This window comes from Sander vitreus, chromosome 23, assembly GCF_031162955.1.
Source record: "Sander vitreus isolate 19-12246 chromosome 23, sanVit1, whole genome shotgun sequence".
NCBI lineage: Eukaryota > Metazoa > Chordata > Actinopteri > Perciformes > Percidae > Sander > Sander vitreus.
In genome coordinates, this window is record NC_135877.1 from 19,044,865 (window position 1) to 19,066,120 (window position 21,256).

General features: G+C 40.8%; 2 protein-coding genes across 4 annotated transcripts; one reads left to right on the forward strand and one right to left on the reverse strand.

Moving 5' to 3' along the window:
- Positions 1-1,324: 1,324 nt before the first annotated feature.
- Positions 1,325-9,798, reverse strand: LOC144512066 (peroxisomal succinyl-coenzyme A thioesterase-like). Of its 3 annotated transcripts, none has more exons than XM_078242625.1 (11): positions 9,424-9,798; positions 8,518-8,723; positions 7,722-7,821; positions 7,055-7,245; positions 5,892-6,055; positions 5,430-5,549; positions 5,180-5,253; positions 4,595-4,688; positions 2,735-2,815; positions 2,437-2,575; positions 1,325-1,699 (listed from the first exon to the last, which is right to left on the reverse strand). In XM_078242625.1, exons 2-11 carry the CDS (start codon positions 8,708-8,710, stop codon positions 1,575-1,577), a joined length of 1,281 nt encoding a protein of 426 aa, XP_078098751.1. In that variant the 5' UTR covers positions 8,711-8,723; positions 9,424-9,798; the 3' UTR covers positions 1,325-1,574. The 3 variants fall into 3 exon arrangements, with proteins under 3 accessions (XP_078098751.1, XP_078098749.1, XP_078098750.1); XM_078242623.1 differs by having other exon boundaries at positions 9,278-9,798; XM_078242624.1 differs by having other exon boundaries at positions 9,273-9,798.
- Positions 9,799-11,399: 1,601 nt separating this feature from the next.
- On the forward strand, positions 11,400-20,572 carry ssbp1 (single-stranded DNA binding protein 1). The gene is made up of 7 exons (XM_078242626.1): positions 11,400-11,511; positions 12,629-12,699; positions 13,171-13,228; positions 13,340-13,480; positions 15,690-15,777; positions 17,574-17,662; positions 19,448-20,572. The coding sequence occupies exons 2-7, from the start codon at positions 12,676-12,678 to the stop codon at positions 19,489-19,491; spliced, it is 444 nt and encodes a 147-aa protein (XP_078098752.1). The 5' UTR covers positions 11,400-11,511; positions 12,629-12,675; the 3' UTR covers positions 19,492-20,572.
- The last annotated feature ends 684 nt before the right edge of the window (positions 20,573-21,256 follow it).

The following is a 21,256-nucleotide window of genomic DNA, read 5'->3' on the forward strand; positions in this document are numbered from 1 at the left end:
TAAATTAGTTGAATCAACATCAACCAATGTTGTCCGCAGCTAAGAACAGAATAAAAAAATGACACAAAGCGGGGATCTCTTGTCTCTCAAAACAAAGTCTAACAAGAGTCAGACTGAAGCAGCAAAGGGTAATAATGCCCATTCAGTCTGAATATTAGGTTACTGTCGGCTGGTAGTGCATTAAAAAATTATTCCTTAATAATATTCTTAAAGGACAATTCCGGCGCAAAACGAACCTAGGGGTTGGTTAATAATGGATGTGTACCCACTCTGTCGTTCTCTGGGACATGTTTTCATGCTAATTGATTGTGTTTGTAGCTTGAAAGAAGCTAGCGCGGACCGCTGATTAGCTTACAACGCTAGTATTCAGGGCACAGGGAAAGTAAAAATAAATCGCTATTTTGTACCACTAAAAAGGCTCAAAATATCACCAAACTTCAACGGTAGCATAGTGAGGGTCCCTAAATGTTAACCGAAGCATTGAGAACTTTGTAAGTGTACAGACAGTTTATTGAACAAAGAGCTGCGGGAGCTCCGTGAAAGGGCTACGAGAGAGAGAGCTATGCCGCAACAGAGCCTCGTAGCCTACTTCGAGAAACTGGTGGTGTACCTGCGGACATTGTGAAGCTATGGCCACCGAACAGGAGTGTCTGTGTTGCACGGAGTGGGACCTGTTGCGTCGCAGTGTTTGGTACAATCTGAGGATTCTCCCTCTTTGATAAACAGGGCTGTACTTGAAACTTTTTTCCATGTCCCGAAAATAAATTGGAGAAGGCGACCCAGACCGGAGGGACAAGATGGACAGTTATCCACCGAGTAAGTAAACTAGACAAGTTATGTTTTACATCGGTGCGATTATTTAAGATATATTGAGCAAATTGCTTTTGATTTTAGTTTGCATCGCCAGCTGTAAGTCATGACTGGTTTCCCGAAGTATGAGGCTCTGTTGCGGCATAGCTCTCTCTCTTGTAGCCCTTTCACGGAGCTCCCGCTTCTCTTCTTTCAATAAACTGTCGGTACACTTACAAAGTTCTCAATGCTTCGGTTAACATGTAGGGACCCTCGTTATGCTACTGTTGAAGTTTGGTGATATTTTGAGCCTTTTTAGTGGTACAAAATAGCGATTTATTTTTACTTTCCCTGTGCCCCGTTGTAAGTTAATCAGCAGTCTGCGCTAGCTTCTTTCAAGCTACAAGCACAATCAATTAGCATGAAAACATGTCCCAGAGAACGACAGAGTGGGTACACATCCATTATTAACCCCTAGGTTCCTTTTGCCCCGGAATTGTCCTTTAATGTATAATAAAAAATAGTTTTCCAAACATACAGTACAATAAATTACATTTATTTACTGTCAAAGGTTGAGGCTTGCAGATAATTAAACTAAAATGTATTGCTTGAAATGAAAAGGCACAATTTGAACAAATCAAACAACCTCAGCTGATCAGAAGAAAGGCACATGGTCAACACAGTGAGGAACCAATGAACAGTAGTGTTAATGTACTAACATGGCCCGGTCACACAACACTGTTTTCTGGCAGTGATTCATTGGCGATCTGTGCTTGTGTAGTCATTCACATCTTAGCTTTGAGAGTTGGGCTGGAGTACAGATTCTGCTCCAGAAAAGCCAAGATCTTCTTCCAGGAGTCTTCCTGAGCGTCTGAATGGGGTTTGGTTTGTCCTCCCCACAGCAATATCACTGAGAACACAATGTTGTGTTTGAGAGAAGAGGAGGGTTTTAATGGATATGTAAGGCAGAATAAAGTACATCAGGGTATTCTAAATAGTATTCATTTCAGATATGTTATGTCTTGGGCAAGCACTGTTAAACTTGTGTGCCACCTGCAAGCAATGACTGCAGTTTTTCTTCATAATAGCTGCTCTGCCTGTTTTTACATTTAGCACTTGTACGGTACCACTTGATATATAAACTAAAGTGCATTAAAAACAAGATCTCCAGTAGATATCTAATCAGCTCGCGATTGTAAAACCCCAAAACAACAAAATCTGTCCATATATAGTTATTGATTTTTATTAAAAATCTCAAATTGTATTAGCGGTCAAGCTCCTCCACTTCCACTCTGTGTGTTGTCGTTCTCAAACTGTGTTCGCTTTGGGAAACAACAAGCTTCGAGCTAGTAAGCTATTCGCTGAAAATGGCAAGTTTTGAAGAACATTTGGATCGTGCAACAAGGCAGGCCTGCTTGATTATTTTGGTGAGTGACTGTAAAGATTTACAAAGAATATGTTTACTATCTAACTGGAACGATTTGGGACCGATTAGTGGGATTGCTGTGGACAAAGTACACATGGCGATACACTGGTATGAGCAGATGACGTTTAACATAGCTCACGTTACTGTCTTGTGTGAACAGCTAACTTAATTTAATATTTTATGTGGTGTTTTCTTTTGTCTTTTGACCCTGCAGAACTCACCTTTCTCTTTTGTGTTCTTTACAAACTTAGTAGCTCTGAAGTGAGGTGTGTATGGCGGCTCAATCAGATGTCCAGCATCAGGGTAGTAAAGTCTGGTCAGCAGGTGCAGGTTCCCTGCTGCACGCATCATCTGGGCCATCTGAGGGTCAAAGGTCAAATGAAAACCGCACAAACTGAATTCACTTCTGTGGTGTTACAGTAGGTGTGAAACCCCCAAGCCCGATTTTTAGCACAAACATAACTGAGTTAGTAGATTTGAGCCTTTATTTTTCAGTTCTTTGATGGTGGCTTAACTCACATCCTCAGAAGACTCCACTGTGGCCCAGTTCTGATCATCATGGCTGTTCACCACCATAATTGGACAGTTTATTCTCCCCACCTTGAAAGAAATGACCAGAAATAACGACTGTAATGTGGGCTTGTAGAATAAACCAATATGAGTCAAAGGCCCAAAACCCAGTCAGCTTCAGGAGAACAGAGGTGGACATTGTCAAGGAGTTTATGTACCACACTAGACAATAATGGCGTTTTTCCATTACATGGTACCTGCTCGACTCGCCTCGACTCTACTCACCTTTTTTGTTTTTCCAATATGAAAAAACGTCTCTGGTACCTGCCAATAGGTACTTTTTTTGTATCATCTCCGTCGAGGATCCAAGCGAGCTGAGGCGATACCAAAAGGTCACGTGAAAACCTACAGACTACTGATTGGTCGGAGAGAATCATCACTAATCACTGCGTCATCGTTGCTAGCGACAGACGGTGGTGTCCTGAACAAACCCGCCATTTTTAAATAGTTTAGCCAGCGGTGTTTTTTTTTGCTGCATCCAGCTAGCCTGGGAAAACCCTGACGAACTTCCGGCAAATTTGAGATTGGCTCTGCAAGTCCGTCTGGCCAAGAGCCCATTCAAGCCCATTTCCAATTTTTCCAAATAGAGGCACCAATCACAACCATTGAGGCGGGCTTTACACGATGACGATAGCGCAGCGACGGCAAGCAGCTTTTTGTTTACATTTAACATGACGGCCACCGAAGCGCAGCAACCCGTTGATGCCGCTGTCGCTGCTACGTCACCCGGATCGTTGGTCTGATTGGTTGAAGGACTATCCAATTGCGCCCAGAGGCATTTGAGCGGCGTCCATTGCTGACGCCCCTTTGGAAATGAGCTGCGAATGAACCTTCCCCAGACGCCCTCTCAGTTACAACTGAGAAGGGTCTGGTGTCAACCAGGCTAGCATCCAGCTTCTTTTGAAACAAAATGTGTCTTCTGGCTGTCAACAGCCACATTCCGAGAATCAAAAACAACACACCTTCAACGTTCTGTGTGTGTGTCACGTTAGGTCATGGCAGTTTCCTGCGGCGTCGCTATGACAAGCCATGCTCGCCTCACGTATGAAGCGGTACTAAATCTGCAATGGAAAAAGGAGGACGGGGCACCGCGGTCGGGCCGAGCCGAGTAGAGCTGGTACTAGCAGTGGGTAAGCGTCGTAAGGCTCTGTACAAGAAAGGTCAGAGCAGCCTGTATTTTCTTAGGAGACTCAGATCTTTCAACTTCTGCTGAACAATGGTGTAGATGGTTTATCACTCTGTCAAGGCCAGTGTCATCTTCTATGCTGTAGTGTACTGGGGCAGGAGGGTAAGAGCAGCCGATGCTAAAATACTAAATAAGCTCATCGGGAAAGCTGGTTCTGTCCTAGAAGTGGAACTGGAGTGTTTGGTGGAGGTGACAAAGAGGAGGATGCTGAGGCAACTATTCAGTATTATGGACAATGCCTCTAATCTCCTACACGCCACACTGGAGTCATATCAGAGCACCTTCTGCTGTAGACGGAGGCCACAGAAGAGACCAGAGACCATCAAACTGTAAAAATCATCCTACTTCTGCAGGAGGGACAGCTAAAACATCGGACACAGAACAATAATATCAACGTGCAATATCACCGTCTGTCACGTCTTCCTGCATTGGAATAAAAAAAAGAAATAGATAAGAGAGCTGCGGAAATAGGGCGCCATGTCAGATATTATTGTCCGATGTTTAAAAAAAAAAAAAGTCAACTATGAAACTGTTGTGCTGTGTGATCAACAAAAGGCTGATATCTGTTTAAGCAAATCAATACAGTGTAATCCTTGTGTGTTATGAGTGCAACGTGTACTTACGTCTATTTTGTCTGTGGGATCATCAGGAATCGGTAGACCCATATCTCGCCATATCTCATAGTTGTTCTCATCCAGGCGTATCTTGTGAGATCTCCTGCCATCACAAATAATTCTTCCCATTAGTCCAACTGTCTATATCCTTGACGTTACACATCCGGGATTGCTCTGGTGCTGCAAGAAATTTCGCGGGACGCATGTATTTTCATCCAGATGTCCGTTATCTACCGCTTTCTTTGTGTTTGAATTTTAAACTCCGGTGCAGGACTATGGTTAACTGCTCCTCAGATCTCTGCAGCGTAAATTAAGACAGCTTGCTAGACTATCTGTCCAATCTGAGTATTCTCTCGCATGACTATTTTACAGCGGCTCCGTGTGGAGCATAGCGCCGCCCATGACGATTGTGATTAGTTTAAAGAAATGCCACTAACACAGAGAATGTTTTTCTCCTATCCTGGAATGCTATGTGGACTAGCCAGACACTCCTCCGCTCCGCAGCGTGTGGATGATCTGGCCAAGTGAGACTAGTCCAACTGTGACACTTTGTGTACTGTATTTATGGTACTGACAGAATAGCAGAATACCTACATGTTCAATGCTTCTTTGATGGATGACCCCCGTGGATAAAGGTGGTTGCCGCTGACACAAACACAACAGGAAGGCTAGAACAAAACACAACGATACACCCTGAGACTCTTGACATTTATCTGTGTGCTATCAGGGCCCAGATTTCTGCAGGTTTTCAATATTTAAACCTGCCCGCTGTGCCACATGGTTTAACAGCCACATATTCAAGGCTAAATAAAAAGTAACAAGATATTTTGCATGTGTCACTCACCTTGATACCGCTGCTCTCCGCTGCCAACAGGAGGGTCAAAATGGCGCCGAGGGAAAGACCAAAAATTCCAACTTTGTCCGGCATCACTTGAGGATGGTCTTTCACAATATTAAATGCTGTCTGTGTAGAAGTAGATAAGATAAAATATTTACCTTTTTAAAGCAGTTCTACCAGTTCTACTTCCCTCACTGTGTGTGTGTGTGTGTGTGTGTGTGTGTGTGTGTGTGTGTGTGTGTGTGTGTGTGTGTGTGTGTCTCTTAGTGAGTACTAGTAAGTTTCAGACCAATCTCTGTGCCACTGCTGTCGACGAGCACCAGCAGGGATTTGAATATGGTAATTGTAATTTACATCTCTTATTTCAAATACATGCACCTCACAGAAATATATCAGATTATAATGGCTTCATATGTGAGGTAAGCCTTTGACACTTATATGAATAGAATATTAATAACTAACACAAACCTCAAAATAGTTGAACTCTAAGTCTGATGACTTAAGCTCGCCGGGGGCGAAATACTCCAGCGCCAAAGAAGCATAACCATGAGACCCCAGCAAGGCTGAACGATACTCCACCAGCCCTCCACCGCCCCCCCACATATCCAACAGGCCGGGGAAGGGACCTGGACCTGAGGCAAGGACAAACAGATTATGAACTTTAAAGATACCATTCATTAATCATGCCAAAATACTTTTTGACTAGGATACATGATAACCTATGTTGGATTGCAGGGACCCAGGTTCTATTCAGCCCAAGATGATTTGTTCTGGGAGATGGATCAATCCCTAGCGGGATGGATAAGCACATAAGAAGCTGGGTCCAGACTATTTAATGATAACTAGACAGATTATTTTAAGAGGCTGGAAGAATGAAGGGGTGCCATTAATTCAAGATTGGGCTTGTGAGACGGCTGGGGTGGTGGCGTTTGAAACAATGTCATATAAACGGTTTGCCAGATTGGATGTCTTTGGGGATAAGGGGAAAATGGGGAAAGTACGTGAGCTTTGTGCTGGGGAGAGATGTGTATGATGGGCTTCTTGTGTTGTCATGTATACATGGTTCATTTGGATTATATTATATTTAGTTTTTAACCTTTATTTATCCAGGTAAGTCGATTGAGAACAAAGTCTCATTTTCATTGTCTCATTTGCAACAACGACCTGTCACATTCACACAGTTACACATTCATACCTGGAAGCTGCCCAGTACAACCACAGTCTGATCTGCTGGCCACTGAGCAGCCCCACTGGAGCGGTTGGGGTTAAGGGCCTTGCTCAAGGGCACCTCAGTGGTGGTAATGAGGGAGAGAGAAGCACTGCTCTTTCACTTTCCCCACCCAGATTTTACCCAGTCTGGGGATTGAACCGGCAACCTCCCGGTCCCAAGTTCACTTCTTTAACTTTTAGGCCACCACTGCCCCCAAATATTGTGGTTACCGTGTCATGTTTTCTTGTTTTTTGTCTGGGTGGGTGGTGATGACAAAAAATGTTGTGTGTCATGTTTAAATAGAAATTGTTTATCATAAAAAAAGAAATCATGCCAAAAAAATTAACAAAGAATTTCTCTTTAAAGACCAACAAAAGGAAGAAAAGACGAGGAAGTAGTTTTTCAGGTAATGCATGTGTACCTGGAGGTAGAAACAGGGTCCCTCTCACTCCCTTCTCTCTGATTTCGATCCTCTGGAGCCCTGGAGCCATGTACCATCTCTCTGTGAGCGACAAGGCCAGAGGAGCCTGCTCCCTGAAGCCCTCCACTACATGTCCCCTGTAGACGGAGATGTTGACCAGCAGGGGGCTGCAGACGTCCCTCTTCCTCAACCTGACAGAGACAAGAGATTCAGGTGTGTTATGCTAGCAGCGGCTAATGTAGCCTTGAGCCTGCAGAAGAGAAGAGGAGCGGGCTACAGAGGTCTGGTAAGTTCACTTCTTTCCAACTCCACATCCCCAGATTTCTCTTGATATTTTTGGGAGCTTTTGAACTGTTGGTCAAAAAAATATATATATTTGAAGACGTCAGTTTGGGGCTTTAGGAAACTGTAACAGGCATTTTTCCATATTTCCCTTTTTCACATTTCTGACGAAGGTTGTTAACAACTGAATATAACAAAAATGTTATCCATGATTTTCTGTTTGTGGTTAAGTACAAATAATTAATAAGAGATCCACTGTGAGGACAGAGAGTCATGGGCAGGGGTTATCTGATAACATTCATCATTACAGAGGTAAATAAGACAATTGTGTTCAGGTGATATTGCCCAGTCCTAGTCTGCAGCTTCACAGCCCTTAACGTATTACCTGAGGCCTTCGCGGCTGCCTGGGACGGGACGCATACTCCACAACAAACCCATGGCTTCTTTTCCTGTGTACGTTCCCCCAAAACTCAAATCATCTGTAACTACAAAAGCATTCAAATGTCAACAAAAACAAAATTTTCAATAAACATAAATTAGCTGTAAAGTGATGCACAGACAGCAAACATCTGAGGAATGTATGTTTGGCATGAGGCCACTCACTGCACACATCAGGCATCAACACACTCAAATTATGACCTTGTGGTTGTATGCATCCACCAACCAGTCAAGTTTCAGTTTACATCCATGTCTGTCCTTACTCATATAATATATGTAGTGAAGATTTTGAAGCAATTTAATAAAAGTCATTAAAGCTGCAGTGGGTAGAATAAAAAAACAGCAGAATTTGAAGTTCTGTAGAGTGAGACCAATTCCTGCAGCTGTCCCTCCCCCCTCTTTTAAGTGCAATTTTGGCGAAACATGCAGCACAGAAGATCTATACCATGCACCGTTTCAAGGTGGGCACCCAAGATTAGTATCAAATAGAATAGAACAGAATAGAATGAATGTTCTTCATTGTCATTGTACATGTACAACGAAATTGCATGTAGTCCTATCAGTGTCACCAATTCAGTATCCGACCAAATGTCTCCCCTTCTGTTTCTGAGTTATGGCAATGAATATTATGATGTCACAAGGTAGTTGACCTTTTGGATATAAAATACCATCACTTCATCATGTTAGACATTTGTGTGAAATGTTGGCTCAAAATTTGTTTAAGGAGATAAAAGAGAACCCACCAGACACGGTTCCTCTGTGATTACTGATGTAGTGTCCGTAGGCCTCCCAGTAGTGCTTGTCCTCACACTGGTGGAGGGAGTGAAGTGTCACTGGAGATCCTGGAGGCAGATTCTCCACCACCACCTTGAAACTCTCATCGACCAGAGCCCGACTGGGGAACACAGAGATCATCGGAGCCACAGTGTCGGACATGGTCGATAATCCTCTGTGGAGAAATGTAGGGGTTTAGTTATTTATGTTGCTAATTGTTCACCGTTATTATAGTTCATTTTGTTTTGTTTTTAAATATATATATAGGCCTATATATAATGTTTGAAATGAAGTAGGCTATATTATATTCAAAGCCGTAACATGGAAAAGGATCATCCTCAGTTCTCAGTGATGCATTTTAAAAGTGAAGGATTTGCTGATTGTGAATCAGTGTTGGGAACCACTAAACTAAACTAAATTAGGCCTACTAAATAAAACCTAAATGCCTAAACTGTAAGTAGTTAAAGCTAGCTCCATCTCAACCAGCTACGACAGTAAAATGCTTTTTAAGAATATTTAGCTGATAATACTATTTGAGTGCTGGACTTTTACTGGTGTACGAGCAATTTTCCAGTTTTTCCAATGTCCTCTTTAGTTGTCAATATTAAACCTGTAGCCTACGTAGGAGTGATCTTGCGCAGACACAAAGTTCCAGTCGTTGTTTGCGGTTTACTTTGTGTTTATTTTTGGAGTAGGCTATAGTTTAAAGTTAAGAAGAACATAACATACATGTAATTCTGAGTTGTGTAACTCTGCCAGTTGTAGCGGCGTGGTGATCTGTTGCAGGCGGTCTGTTCCTCTGTCTGGTGAGAAATGTGTATGTTCTGCGGTTGAAAAATCCAAAACAAATGTCCTCCTTGGTGTGTTTTACTAACCACTTCTCCTTGGTAAACGTCACGCCACGTCACGGGGTCAGGAAAAGATTTCACTTGGAAAAGACAACCGCGGCGCAAGGAGAATCCAACTGTACATGTACACTCGGCTACGTAATTATTACGTAATAATGCGAAGGGTCTGCCGTGGTAAAACTACACTGTTCCAATGGTGGACTACAGAAAGCCCATCTGGATACTTCGCCTCGTGCGGTCTCACCGTGGTGTTTCATGCAGTATCTATCAACGTGGAAAATAGCCTATTACTTTATCACCATTTTATTTTCTATCCTATTCTGCATCGAGTTACTATAGCCTATATAGGCTACTGATTCTATGATACTGATATCATTTACTGTCAGGGGGCATTATGCAAAATGAGTAGGCTACTTATGCTGCTGTAGCCTCCTTTTACTGCATTTCAATTTTGAATAGAGGTCCAGATAGGCTACTTGTTTTGAGCGTCAAAGACGTCATTTCCTTCATTCTGATTTGTAAGCACCAATTTATGGTCAAAAACGTCTTTATTTATGTGGATGGAACCACAAAATGCAGGAGGCAGGTAGGCCTAACACTTCAAAATATAATGCAGTAATAAGGGAGCTTTCACATCAAGGACCTGTCCTGGGCCACGATCCAAATACACTTTTGACCCCTAACGTCCGGTTCGTTTGGTTTGATTATTTTGAACATTGCGTTCCGTTCCGTACCGTCATGGTTTTTTTGTTGCAGAAAGTCCTGAAGACAGTCCTGCTAACAGTCACCTCACTACTGGTTAAAACTATAAGCATGCACAAAAATGACAATTACCATACACATAACATAAACCATGTTCTGAACAGACACAAACAAACTATAATATTTGCATTTTGTGAGGTCAATTAATCGGAAAAGTTAAAGCTGCCAGACAAATGTAGTGGAGTAAGACGTACATTTGCCTCTAAAATTTAGTGGAGTACCTCAGATTTATTATCAAGTACTGTAGGCAACTTTAAAAAATTGTAGGATATTTCCATCACTGTATAAAAGAATGAATGAAGCATAATTGTCTATCTGGTCCTGTATACGGAAGTCATTCATGCAGAGCCTCATCCAGATACACTGAGGTTATGCAGTTGACATAATGTAAATGTGTGCTAGATGTGACATTCACTCCAGCTAGTTTCAATACTTTAAATCTATTTACTGACAAATTATTAAAAGTTACAGTTACAAACTATTTACTGACAAATAGATGTTTGGACCAGTCTTAAAATGAAAAGAATATTAGAAGACAGTTTCACCAAAAGGACTCACTGAGTTAGACACACAACAGGTCCACGAGGGCTCAGAGAAATCTGTTAATCTGCTGCTTTCTGGACTTTACACCTTTTCAACACACTTTCCTTCAGCTGCAGTTATTCTTTAGGGGATTTCACGTTGGAGACATTCCTTGTTGTTTGCTGCCGCTAGGGTACGTCTAGATTTCTAGGCTAGAACAGAACATCCTATGCAAGAAAATCACGTTTTTGCTGCACCCACAATGTCATTCATTTATCTCATCTGCAGTTACATCCCAACAATCAACAATATAAGGTAAGAAATAATGATAGAGATTGTAGCACTCCTGGAAATAGTTTACAAAGTGGTTTACTAAATGGAGCCTATGGGATGAAATGATAATATAATATTAAAATCTGTATCTGTATTAAGCACTTTAGGTTACACAAGGCAAACAATAATTAAAAAATGTTAATAAATAGGATAAAGGATAAATTACAAATGTGATCTAACTTTAATTCACTTTCACAACAAGAAATACAAAATAAAAATACAGTTTGTGTAATCGTGATGAAGAATTTAAAAGGGTGCAGTGAGAGAGGAACATTATTAGAAATATTTAAAGATGTAGTTTAATATTCAAATGGTAGTTCGTTTTTATTAACTGGTGTATTTTTTACAGTCTATGTTCAAAACCGATAAATACGATATTTTAAGTGTTAAGTTACGAAGCGGAACTTTATCGACATCCGGTAGACTATCGGGCCTTTGTTGAAGACGGACCGGAAGCAGCGTGAGGTTACCGAAGTCTGTTCTGAAGTCTTTCACCTGGTAAGTTTTAAACAAGCTTTTTTTTGGTCTTTTTTTTAGCGCACTTTGACACCGTTTTCTACCAACACACTGCCGCTCCTCTGCTGTTTAAGCTACTGCGATCTGTAAACCAAAACATGTCGAGAAAAAACGTTAATTTTAAAGATGTATTTAATGTCCACATCCTAATGGCGGGAGACCCCAGAAGCCTCATTGCTGCTGTGACTTTGAGTCCACGTTCACATGCTTGATTCTTCAGCTTGTCTGTCTGCAGACCCAGAAACCCCGAGCAGACTTTCTATAACAACTGGTAATCTCACCAGACTACATGCTAAAATCTCTTAATTGTGTTGTTGCCTTGCCTGCCAGTTAACATACAGCTCATTTTGTTGTAATCCAGATTTAAGACATCTAATAACGTTAATTGGCTTTACAGTGCGTAGAACTAGTACACATCGCTGTATGATGATAATATTGATTCCGGGGCTCCTTTTAAACGGCTTTTGTGCTGTTATACACAAAGTATCCAGTTTATTAGGTACACCTAGCTAAAAACTAACGCAGTCTAATGCAACATTTCTGCTATAAATCTGACTTTTTACGAAGGGTATGCTGTTCAGTTTTTGTTTAAAAAATTTAGAGGTGTTGATTCAACTGTATGGTCATTTATAGCTGTAGTTAGCGATGCTGTTGAATTGTTGTGCATTATCCCGAGAGGTGTCTATTTAGTCTGTTTTTATCAATTAGGTTAAATAAAAAAAAATAAAATGTCTTTAATGTCCCCAAGGGGCAATTTGGTTCACAACAGGTAGCCAACACATACACATTCGCACAAAAAAACATGAAATAATAAGTGGATAAGAACATAAATACACATTAAGACTATAAAAGACATGGGCAGGGATGGCAGATGACCTATAGTTTGTTGAGAAACCCAACAGCTCATGGTACAAATGATCTCAGGTGTCTTAGACCTGGCACGTTTTCGGGAGGTATACCTCCTTCCTGATGGCAGGAGGCAAAACTCAGAGTGTTTAGTATGCTTGATGTCAATTCCAGTGTTCTACAGTTGCTTGTATACTTCTCTACTGTCTTAAAGATGACATGTTTACATGCCACACATTTTCTCGTTGTTCAGATCCGTCCCTAAAAAGTCCTCGGAGCTGTCTGCGCAGCACAGACAAGATGTTGAGAAGTGCTTCATCACAGGTGAGCAAGAAATGATTATTACTAGACCACATACAGTGTTCCCCCTAGGTTTGTGGAAGACTTAGGTGCACGTATTTGGTGGGGGGTTTAGGGTTTCTCCCTCAAGAAAATGTTTTTTTCAGAAGAAATATGCAATTTCACATCATTGTGGACCATTATTATTTCCATATCTGTGTCTAAAACAGTGGAAAGGCTAGAGCAGATAATTAATAGATAACATTCAAAAAGCTTAAAGACAAGTCCACTGGGGACCAAGTACAACCATTAGATCTGAGAAAATTCATTTGGTTAGTTTTGATGCTCACATTGATTTTACGTCCGTCGGTTTAGGCGGTGCCAAAAATGGCTTAAGTGCTGCACCTATGCCTTATAATAGTAGGGCTAACCTTGACATCTATCAGGTACACTTCTAGAAAGACTACTAATACTTGCGGCTTTACAAAGTAAATATTTGATCTCATCCCTCCACAGATTTTCAGACAGGTGGTGCGATACAGAAGCACAGACACCAGCCTCATCCTGGAGAGATGTGAGTAAACTTTCTGTTTGACTTCCTCTCTCTTATTAACTAAACCTATCCACTCTCTACCTGTGAAACTCTTCTGTCTAATAATGGGGATCTTCTGTGTCTTTATTCCAGCGATAAACCGTGTGCAGCTGTTAGGCCGAGTGGGTCAGGACCCAGTGATGAGACAAGTGGAGGGTCGTAACCCGGTTACCATCTTCTCTTTAGCAACCAATGAAATGTGGCGGTCTGGAGACGGAGAGACGAGTGCAACAGGTACAGTGTTGAGTCATACTTGATGATAGAAATACAGAAAAACAGTTTTTTTTAAACTTACTGTGCTTTATGCTAAAACGGTAAGAACTCCACAGCACGCCACAAACATAAACTAAAGACCCACATATTTATTATGCATATAGTAACTAATCATGCGCCTGAGAAAATAGATTCAAGATTTTAGTTTGCTTTTGAAAGTAGACAAGATTGGGACAGATCTCCGGTCAGCTGGCACAAACTAACGAAAAGTGCCCTCACCAGATTCGGTTATAGTTTAGTCAGATTTTGTTGCTGTCCAGCTGGAAAACGTCATGACCATCAACGGACAATAAAACCCTCCTCCCAGGCTCATGTAAATTAGTTAAGAGTTTTTGATCTGACACTTCAGAGCTGTTGAGTAATAATCTGACACAAAACATCCAGACTTGGACTTCCTTAACAGATGACAAAGTGCTGGAGTCGTGTTGTACAGGGCCCATTGTATACGATTAAATATATTATTCAACTGTGATCACACAGGGACAAAATGCACACTGCAACTAACGACTGTTTGCTGTCGATCATTTTCTCAGTTAATCCATTAGTTCTTTTATCGACTAAAATGGTGAAAAAAGTCGATCAGTGTCCCCCCCCAAAGCCCAAGATGACGCCCTCAAATGTCTCGTTTTGTCCACAACTCAAAGATATTCAGTTTACTGTCACAGAGGAGTGAAGACGCTAGAACACATTCACATTTAAGAAGCTGGAATCAGAGAATTTTTACTTCTTCTTTTCTTAAAAAAAAATGACACAAACCGATAAATTGATTGTCAAAATAGTTGCCAATTAATTAAATGGTTGACAACTCATCAACTCACTGATTAATCTTTGCAGCTCACTTCAGGGTTGTGGCTGAAATATCCTTTGGCGTTTCAGTGTCAGTGTTTTTCCTGCAGGAAGTGTGTTGCTGAAGGTGCACACATTTATTTGATGTCGCTGTCCAGTGAAAAGAGTTTGGTGATTTATTTTTGTTTTTCACATAAACTGAATGTTTGAGTGTTGCTTTTTATGGGTTGAGGAAATGCTCGGGCTAAATAAACCATTAACGTCATACATTATATGTATATATAAATTGTAATTTCCCCACTGGGGATCAATAAAGTATAAATAAATTTAAAAAAATCTAATTAGATTATCTGAATAAAAGAACATTGCCACAGAGCTGGAAACAAGGCTGTTCTTCTTGGCTCCTGAAAAGTTAATGTTTTGGAGATGCATGGTTTTCACAGGACAATGATCTTACATTCCTGTTGAAAGGTTAAATCAACAGATTGTAACAGTTCATTATTAGTACATTTTCTTGTAGAATAATGTTTATTTTAGCGATTAGTGTCATGATATTGACAGCTGATGGACTTATTTATGGTTTGAGCTTTTGAGAATGAATTGGCCATGGAGCCGGTGTTTAAATAAGTCAAGATATTGCTGTGACACTAGCTGTAAATTGGACTCGCGATCTGCTCTGCAAGTGTCGTAATCTGCCACTAGAGGTCGTTGTTGCACTCTGATTTCTGTCTCTAAAAGTGAACACATACGACATTACCGTTGTTGGATTTCAAGGTTTTAAACGACCATGTACAGCGTGTGAAGGTGAATCAAAACGACACAAAAGGGCACTGTAATACTGTGTCTGACCCTGAAGCATTAATCTCCAACCCTTATGCATCATTCACCGTCCTACATTTAAAACTATGAATGAAAAAAAAAGAAACGCCGTTAAGTCAGTACAGACAGCCTTCAGTGGAGGTTTACATATACTCCTATTTTTATCATCTGTGTTTTTACAATGTTCTTAGTCACTTGTAGACTGTACAAGTTCATTATGTGAATCAGAATCTGGTTTGATGCCAAGTAGGTTTTCACATACAAGGAATTTGCTGTGTCGTACGGTCACAATAAACACAGTAAGAGAAAAGAAATAAACAAGTACTGCACAACAAGTCAAGAATCTTAAATAAAAAATAGACATTTACAATTAAAGATTTGTTAATAGGTTTAAAAAATAAAAAAAGAGCTATACAGTGTTTAAAACAACGTGTGCAAAAATGTTGACTAAGTACTGTGCGAATGTTGACAGTATAAAGTGCATAAGGAAATGTGCGAAAAGGGTTTGTGCTGCGGCGTGTAGCATCCGTGAGGCTGAAGTATGTGCTGTGTTTTGTGACTCCAGGTGACATCAGTCAGAAGACGACGTGGCATCGCGTGTCCGTGTTCAAACCTGGTTTGAGAGACGTGGCCTACCAGTACGTCAAGAAAGGGTACGACCAGCACGCTCCCTGTACGGGCCCAGAACTACACCTCCAATACATTTGTTTATTTGTATTTACTTTTTTGATAGTATAGAGCTGAAGATCTTTGCCCGAACCCGACGGGACCCGGCGGTTCAGTCGGGTTCGGGCTTAATTTCAATCATTTTACACGGGCTCGGGCCGGGCTCGGGCTCGGGCTGGGCTGGGCTCGGGCGTGTGCTCCGGGTTGCACAGTAAATGAGCGGATGCTGAGGAGTTGAAACGGAGGCTGGCCTCTGGAGGACTTATTTTATTTCTTTGTTCCAACTGACATGCATTTTGGTTTTGTGGTTGGCGTCTTGGACCACTACATGTCTAAAAGTGAGGCTCTATGCAAAATGTATATCTTCAGCATCTTAAAGGCTTTTTTTTTTTATAACGAACAGCAGCTGAGGTTAAATGTATTTCAAGTTACAGAGGATTCCTGTGATGAAGTTTTCATAACAAAAAAACAGGATGATCCACTTGGTGTCCATTTGTATGCTTCCTCACATCTGATTTAAGCTGAACACAGCTGCTGTTTCTTGTCCGTGAGGACTCTAGAAATGTGTTGCATGGCATTGCAAAACATTAATTTGGCAGATGGCTCGGGATGGGACGATAGACGTTTGTCACAGTGAGGGATTTTGCTGTCCATTCCTATAATTATTCTGGGTGCACACTAAGCCATTGTGGGCAGTTTATGTTTTTTTTGTTGTTTTTTTACATCAATGTGGTGATGTTACTTTCATTTGTCAGGTATTTCATTCATTTTATTAGTCAGAAACTAAACCTCTATCTATTAACAGGTTCTCAATTGATTGTCAAGAAACTTTACTATCACGATATATATATATATATATATATATCTATCGTAATATAAAATGACATGTGAGGTGGTTAGAGGATTTTATTTGTATTGCTGGCTTCCAGCAGACACTTTGTTCTTTTGTCCAACGTGAGAAACAAAAGCTAGATGTCATCAAGGTTTATTTGCTTTGTTTTATTATTTGCTCCTTTTTTTTTTTTTTTCAAACCTGCAGAGATGATTTGATACAAAGGTTTTCTCTTTATCTGAATGTCTAAAACTGGATAAAATATGTTGAAATTGTTCTTTTTTACTTACAAAAGGGATGGGTGTTTCATCATGAGCTTAAAAAGCCAGAAAATGTGGGAATGCAGTGTTTCCTCTATGTTGAATTTGTAGTGGCGGCCCGCCATGGCAACATTTCTGCCGCCACGGTATAAGAAATAGGGCAGACGCACAATGTCGTCGCAGTTGCCTTTTAAATTATCCTGCCGACATAATGCACCCCCCGTTGGCTGCCGCTCACATTGCAATTTAACAACAAGTAGAACTATTCAGAGGTTATTGGGCCCGTCCATAGGCGCCGATACCATGGGTGCGCCGGAGCTCGAACACCCACGGAAAATACTGAGCACCCACGGAGGAAAACATAAATCAGCGCCTATGCGTCCAGTTGTTGTTCGGACAGACCTTCCCCCACTGCTAAAAAAAATCCTGAAGGAAACGCTGCAGAATGCAAATAATTGTCATACATTTAGGTCCTTTCTGGCCAGAGGTTCATAAGAGTTTGCAAAAAAGTACTTCAGATAAAAGGTTGAGGCCTTTTTATCTTGGTGCCCTGCCTTCAGAGAATGTTAATTCCAGGGAAATGCAGGACTGTGAAGATTCAGAAGTGTCAACCATCAGTCAGCCAACCAAAACTCACAATAGAGGAACCATGACGTGACTGATCCCGAGTCGCTCTCTTTTTCTCTTTCAGGTCAAGGATTCTCATAGAGGGGAAACTGGACTACGGAGAATATGTGGACAAGAACCAAATCAGACGCCAGGCCACCACCATCATCGCAGGTCAGACAACTAACCAGCTTCTATCAGACGTAGGGCTGGGTGCCAAATTCAATACTTTTTAGGCACTGACCGAATTGTCTCTAAAGTATCGACTATCGAAAAATGCCTAGTCATTCAATATCCAATTTCAATACCTAAGGAGTAAATCTCATCAGAGTCAGTGAGCCAATAAGCATTGGGGGGATCGATACGGCATAGTATCTCGATATTTTCCGTGGCAATACTGTATCGTTACACAGACGCCAAGTGTTGGTCAGTTTGTCTGCTTGACTATCCCATTTTGCAGCAATAAAATGTACATGTATCTCAATGTAATGTACTGGACAATTCTGCTTCCAACCTGTAGGGGGACCGAAGCGGGAAAAGTTACCTAGTGTTGCTTTAACCTTACACGGCGTAGAGACACACAGGGAAAAACTCAGAGACGGGGCTCATGTAGTAGGAGATTAAAATAAATACAAAGATTTGTGCCGTAATGTTGTAATTTCTTTTTATTTTATAAAATTGGTTTCGGAAAAAAGTATTGTTTAGGAACCGGTATCGAAGTCACGGTATTGGTATCGAAACCTTTTGAATGATACCCAGCCCCAGTCAGACCTGCACCTCTTTATGTGAATATGGGGCGATTAATATGCCGTTACTCGTGTTTAAAGTTGCTTTTACTTGAAAGTCGGGACGGCAACATCTTACAAGGTCGGACTTAATATCATAAAGTCGGGATTGACTTCAACCACCTTCTTGAAAAGGTTGGCGTTCGAAATTTGCGCTATTCCAAAAACCTGTGAACATCCGAGTCTTTCTCTGTGTTCTCCTTTTCTTTCGGCCATGCATCTCCACCCTAGCCCTGCAAACTGTTGGCTTGTGTACAACGCACAGAGCTGGCCGTAAACAGGCAAATGGCCGTGTGCCGCAAACTGCGGTAAAAAAACACCCCGAGTGAGACACATATTAAGAATGCGCTGTATACATGAAAGAATGCTCCTAAAACCTGAATAATCCCGGCATATCCCACATCTCAGAATAAAGCCCAATTCTAGATAACCGAACGGAATATGCTGTTCACATGACCCGTATCGAATTCGGAATATTGTCATATTTTGAGTAATTGTGGAATATTAGCGAAAAAGATGATATTCCGACACATGGCTAATGAAAGTGAGTATTTCACTAATATTCCCATTTACATGTAGCCGTGCAAAATACGATTATTTCAATTATTTATTTCCTTTACCGGTGGCGGACTTGTTTGACCGTGTGAACACAGCGTCCCTCTTTCATTCCTTCAACCAGCTTCTTCAAAAGGTCGGCGTAGCGATGTTTGAGCAAAAACCTGTTGATATCCAAGTCTTTGATAATGTTTAAAAGTAGCTGTTTCTCCTTCTTATCGGGTCTCCAGCCTTGCAAACTGTCGGCTGGTTGGTTTGTGTACAGCAACCATAGCAGCGCACAGAGCTGACCATAAGCCGTAAAAAGGCAAGAGGCCGTAAAAACCCTGATTGAGACGCATATTCCAAAAGCACTGTATATGTCCAAACATGCATCTAAAACCCAAATAATACAGGAATATCCCACGTCTTAATCGGAAAATGCTAAATTCGGAAAAAGGCCTTATTCGGAATATCCAACCGGAATATGCTGTATACATGACCTGTATTAAATTCCGAATATTGTCATATTCGGAATAAAAGTGGAATGTTGGTGTGCATGTAAACCTAGTCACTGTTAGGGAGGTTCTTCTCATGTCAGATTAGTGTATAAAAAAATAATTTGATTACTCTTTTCCAGACAACATCGTCTTCCTGAGCGACAACATTCGAGACAGAACTTGAAGCATTTTGTCCTTTGTCACCACCCAACAACAAGTCCACTTGTTTTTGTATTCTCTACAAAATAAAGACTGAGGACCTGAACGCCACCAAGTAAAGGAACTGACTTACCCAAGGAGAAGGGGGACAGAATATGTTGTGACACTCCGGTCATGTTTGACTGTGACGCCTCCTGCAGACCTTGAGGCATCAAGAGAAGCTGAAAGAGCCCACTTGTGTAGTATAAATACACGTACTAATTATGGTTTTATTTGTGCCACTTGTACTGAACCCTTACAAAGATACAGTTTATGCCCTTTTTCCGTGTACTCAAGTTTTATGTATGAGAATAATGTTGGAAGTACGAATTTAAGAGTTGAAAATGTTTGAAGACTCAGTACAAGATGTCGTAGACGTTGTAGCTCTGTTAAGCTCAACTCTTACTTGTGTCCTTAGACTAAGGTTATTATAGTTTTTCTTTGCATTAGTTAAAACTCGATATATCAGAAATTGTTTCTAGGTGAGGTAGACTGTAAATCAGGAGTCTCAAACTACCAGTCTGATGGCCAGATTTGTCCTTTTTTATATGTTTACTAGGAACTGTTTGCAGCTGCAGGTTAATCGTGGTCATTTCATGGGATTTGTTGACAATAAGAAAAATATAGATCATCACCAGAAGAAAGTATTTGTTCCTTCTTCTCACTTGTCTCTGTGTTAAATGTCAGCTGTGACTTTTCTTCATGCAAATCTCTCGTAAATGAAAGTTGCTCTACTGGAGAGAAATGTGCGCGTTTACTGAAATGCTTGAGAGACCAGCATGCAAATTTAGAGGAAGCCCGTTCAATTAAATTCAACATTTGTTCCCCTGTTCCTCTTGCATTCTGTTTTTCTGTTCACATTCCTGAATTGTGCACAGTTATAACGGAACATTAATGTATGCATTTGATGTTTTATCTACTCCTGTTTTCTGCTTTTGTCATTTTCTTTCAGTTGTTATCGCACTTATCTGTTTTTCATTTCCTTCCTGGGCAGTGACTTGTTGATTTCAGCTCACACTTCTCGTTCATTTCTCTGTAATCTTTGCTATAATAGACCTTATTTTGTAGACTACTTGTCTTCATATTTCATCTTCTACAGTCACAGCATGTATGATTTAACCTCCCTGTATTAATAACTTCATAATTTCACATACAAAGCATTTAACAGAGAAGGAAAAGTTACAAGTAACCATTAAAAAAACAAACTCAGAAATGTAAAAAATGTAACCATACCGAAAAGTTAAAAAAAAAGAAGAAAAAAGTGACATATTTGCATAAAAACGTATATAAACGCGTTCTTTATGAAAGTTTATGTAAAATATATGCAATTATTTTTTAATTATGTAATTCTTGTATTAGCTTTTTCTACTGGTCGTTGATTAGCTGTTTCCGTGACAGTGGGGGCGGGCTTAAGCCAAAGGTATTCTTGGCCTGAAGTTATTGGTTGCGGGTATTCTCGAACTCTTTCCTGATTGGCTGCGTCACTTGTCAGTAAAGATCTCAGGAGGTCAGAGCTGACGGGCGAATGGACTTTAAACAGAGGAGTGATCTGATTGGTCGGTCAGAAGGAGTGGGCGGGATTGAGTTATGGGGAAAACTTGTGGATTCAGAAGCTGCGTCATTTTGACAGGGTGACACTGGAAATGGCTGGAGTGGATTTAAAAACAAAAGCGTAAAAATAATAATTCTTCAGTGAGCATCAGAAGCTGAACAATTCTCAAATCAAGTCAAGTTTATTTATATAGTCCAAG

Bases quoted from the DNA above. Each gene is read 5' to 3' on its own strand.
- LOC144512066 (XM_078242625.1), bottom strand. From the start codon at position 8,710: ATGTCCGACACTGTGGCTCCGATGATCTCTGTGTTCCCCAGTCGGGCT. The intron at 7,822-8,517 runs GTGGGTTCTCTT...ATGCTTTTGTAG, and splicing joins TCACAGAGGAACCGTGTCTG to TTACAGATGATTTGAGTTTT. The intron at 5,254-5,429 runs GTGAGTGACACA...GTTTTGTTCTAG, and splicing joins CGGAGAGCAGCGGTATCAAG to CCTTCCTGTTGTGTTTGTGT.
- ssbp1 (XM_078242626.1), top strand. From the start codon at position 12,676: ATGTTGAGAAGTGCTTCATCACAG. The intron at 13,229-13,339 runs GTGAGTAAACTT...TCTTTATTCCAG, and splicing joins CAGCCTCATCCTGGAGAGAT to CGATAAACCGTGTGCAGCTG. The intron at 15,778-17,573 runs GTACGACCAGCA...TTTCTCTTTCAG, and splicing joins TACCAGTACGTCAAGAAAGG to GTCAAGGATTCTCATAGAGG.